Genomic DNA, 2,324 nt, shown 5'->3' with positions numbered 1-2,324 from the left:
GTGCAAATTAGAACATGGCTGTATCTGTTATGTATTTGATAATGTTTTGAACTTTTAAAACACTGCATGGTAAAAACAGAAGCTGTACTTCATATTAGTGACAAACTTTGGCATTTTTTGACAAGTTACTTTCATTTTTTCTTCTACTTTTCATTTAAAATAGATTTCCATTCTCGGTAGGTTTCTAAAGGTTCTTCTTCTACGTATTAAAAAAGTCGTTAAACATCTGAGTGGCGCACTACTGCTACTAGTGGTGAGAAAGTGTATTGCACCTTATTCAAAATCAATGCGGTCTCACGTCCCTCTGTGGCCCAAAGTTAAAATCTGTTGTTCTTTTGAGGCCCTCAAGGTGGTAATCATGGCCCACAATTGGGCCGCGGCCCATAGGTTAAGAATCTTTGCTCTAGAGTAAGTCAATCACGTGTCCCACGGGTAGGACATACGGAACTTGCTGCACATTATTGGCTCTAAAGAAGCTTCAAATCAACCCAGTTAGTCTAAAGAGGGGTCAATAAAAAAAGACAACCAATCTAATCATTTTAACAACCTATTATGCAAATTTGAAGTCCACGTCAGACTGCAAAGAGGCAGGAAGCAGCAACTGGTTTTAAACATCAGTGTGTCACATTTTGTTGGTATGATATGTTTTGTTTTTTTCCTCATCTATCCTTGTGTGGTATTTTGTTTTTCTTTAGCGCCTCCTCAAGTTGTCCTTTCATGATGATGATCCTTGCACTGTGCAGGGGTCTGTGGCTGCAAGACCTGGGGGCACCTGTTCTCCTGTGTTTTTGTTCTGGACTGTTATTTCCCCTTGGGATCAATAAAGTATCATCAATCAAATAAATCACACAATCACAACTATATAAACTTTTTATTGTTGAGCTGTATCAGTACTGTTTATACTGTATGTACTGTATTACTGTTTAAACAGCTGTTTACTGGAGACTTATGAGTTAATCCTCACCAGTGTATTTCCCCCCATAAAAAGTCATGGGGAATCCAGACGCACCCCCAGCAAAATCACTCATCATCAAGTCCACATTCTGTGGTAGTTTGCCCCCATTAGGCCTGGTGCAATCTACAGTGTTCAGGATCATGTGACCTGCAGTCAAAGAAAGTTTAATCCTCTGTGTTTATTTTGCCCAATTTAATTGTGAAATTTTTAGAATATAAAAATCAAATGTACCCTTATAGTCAACAATGATGCATGTGTCCATTTCAGGATGAACACCATCCATCAGAATCATAAATCTCAAGTGTTCATCAATCTGTCAGCAGAGACCAGAGTAAGTAGTTAATGTTTCACAACATTGTTTTTGTAGTATTCTTGTTTATACGTAGTGTTTATTGTTTATTCTTTCATTTAATTTAGAAATAAAAAGAAACTTACATTTTGCCAAACACCAAAAGGAGTGACATTAATGTTGGTCAGTTTGACATGACTTTGCTCCAAATACCTGTTAAACCAAAAATAGACAACAAAACAAATAGAACCTGAAACACGTTAAAAAGTATTTTTACAATACTGTACAACTTGGATTAAAAAAATAAAATAAGGAAAATATAAAAAAGACAGTGATTTTTACGTTTATTCTATGTTTGTTCTTTCAGTGCAATTTTGAAAAATTATTTTTGAGTGATTGTATGAATTAACAAAGGAATCAATCCTTGTATTGTCCCAAATATGTAAATAATGACTCAGCATTCATACTATTGTTTGTGTTTGTTTTATTTTCTGTTAGTTTTTGTCTTCTAAGTACGTCTGCAGACTTTATTTTTGTCATTCATATATTCAAATAATATTTACATTTTATGAATTTTATTTTTTCATTGAAATACAATGAAAATCATTCAGTTCCGTAAAAAAAAAGATTGATTAAATCTGCTTCAGTCAAATTTCAATTGTTTGTGTGTTCTGCTACTTTCAGTTTTGAGCAATAATTTACTTTTAGTGATTTTTTACTTTTAGGTCTCATTTTACTACAGTTAGCTTTTTGCTAAGCTTTGATAAGTTTGGCTAGCCTCGTTTTACTTTTAGCTAGCCTTTGGCTGGTTTATATTTACTGTTATTAGGTTGTAGCTGCTTCTTAGATTCCCTTTTGTACTTTTACCCAGCATGGTAACACTTTATGATAACTACACCTTATTTAGCCGTAATTAATCATTTAAAAAGGGTTACTTAACCTTGAAAACATCATTAATTAAGGTTTATTCAGACTTAATAAGCTATGAAATAACACATTTATTCATGTTTTACCCATAAAGGGTAATTACTTCTAAAACCAACATACTCATTGTTTACTCATGCTTAATAACTCATGAGT

The 2,324-nt window shown here is 33.6% G+C and overlaps 1 protein-coding gene across 2 annotated transcripts in view; it reads right to left on the bottom strand.

Annotated features, from left to right (window-relative positions):
* Positions 1-2,324, bottom strand: part of cmah (cytidine monophospho-N-acetylneuraminic acid hydroxylase) — a 60,956-nt gene that overhangs the window by 17,436 nt on the left and 41,196 nt on the right. For both annotated transcript variants that reach the window (XM_014015598.1, XM_014015597.1), the window contains exons 7-9: positions 1,391-1,457; positions 1,187-1,268; positions 965-1,102 (exon numbers count right to left, since the gene is read on the bottom strand). In XM_014015598.1, coding sequence (XP_013871052.1) covers positions 965-1,102; positions 1,187-1,268; positions 1,391-1,457 — 287 coding nt within the window. The remainder of the gene's footprint in view (positions 1-964; positions 1,103-1,186; positions 1,269-1,390; positions 1,458-2,324) is intronic.

The sequence above is a fragment of the Austrofundulus limnaeus genome, unplaced genomic scaffold, assembly GCF_001266775.1.
Source record: "Austrofundulus limnaeus strain Quisiro unplaced genomic scaffold, Austrofundulus_limnaeus-1.0 Scaffold132, whole genome shotgun sequence".
Classification (NCBI taxonomy): Eukaryota; Metazoa; Chordata; class Actinopteri; order Cyprinodontiformes; family Rivulidae; genus Austrofundulus; species Austrofundulus limnaeus.
Note: the sequence above shows the minus strand (reverse complement) of the source record. Positions and strands in the feature narration are given on the sequence as shown.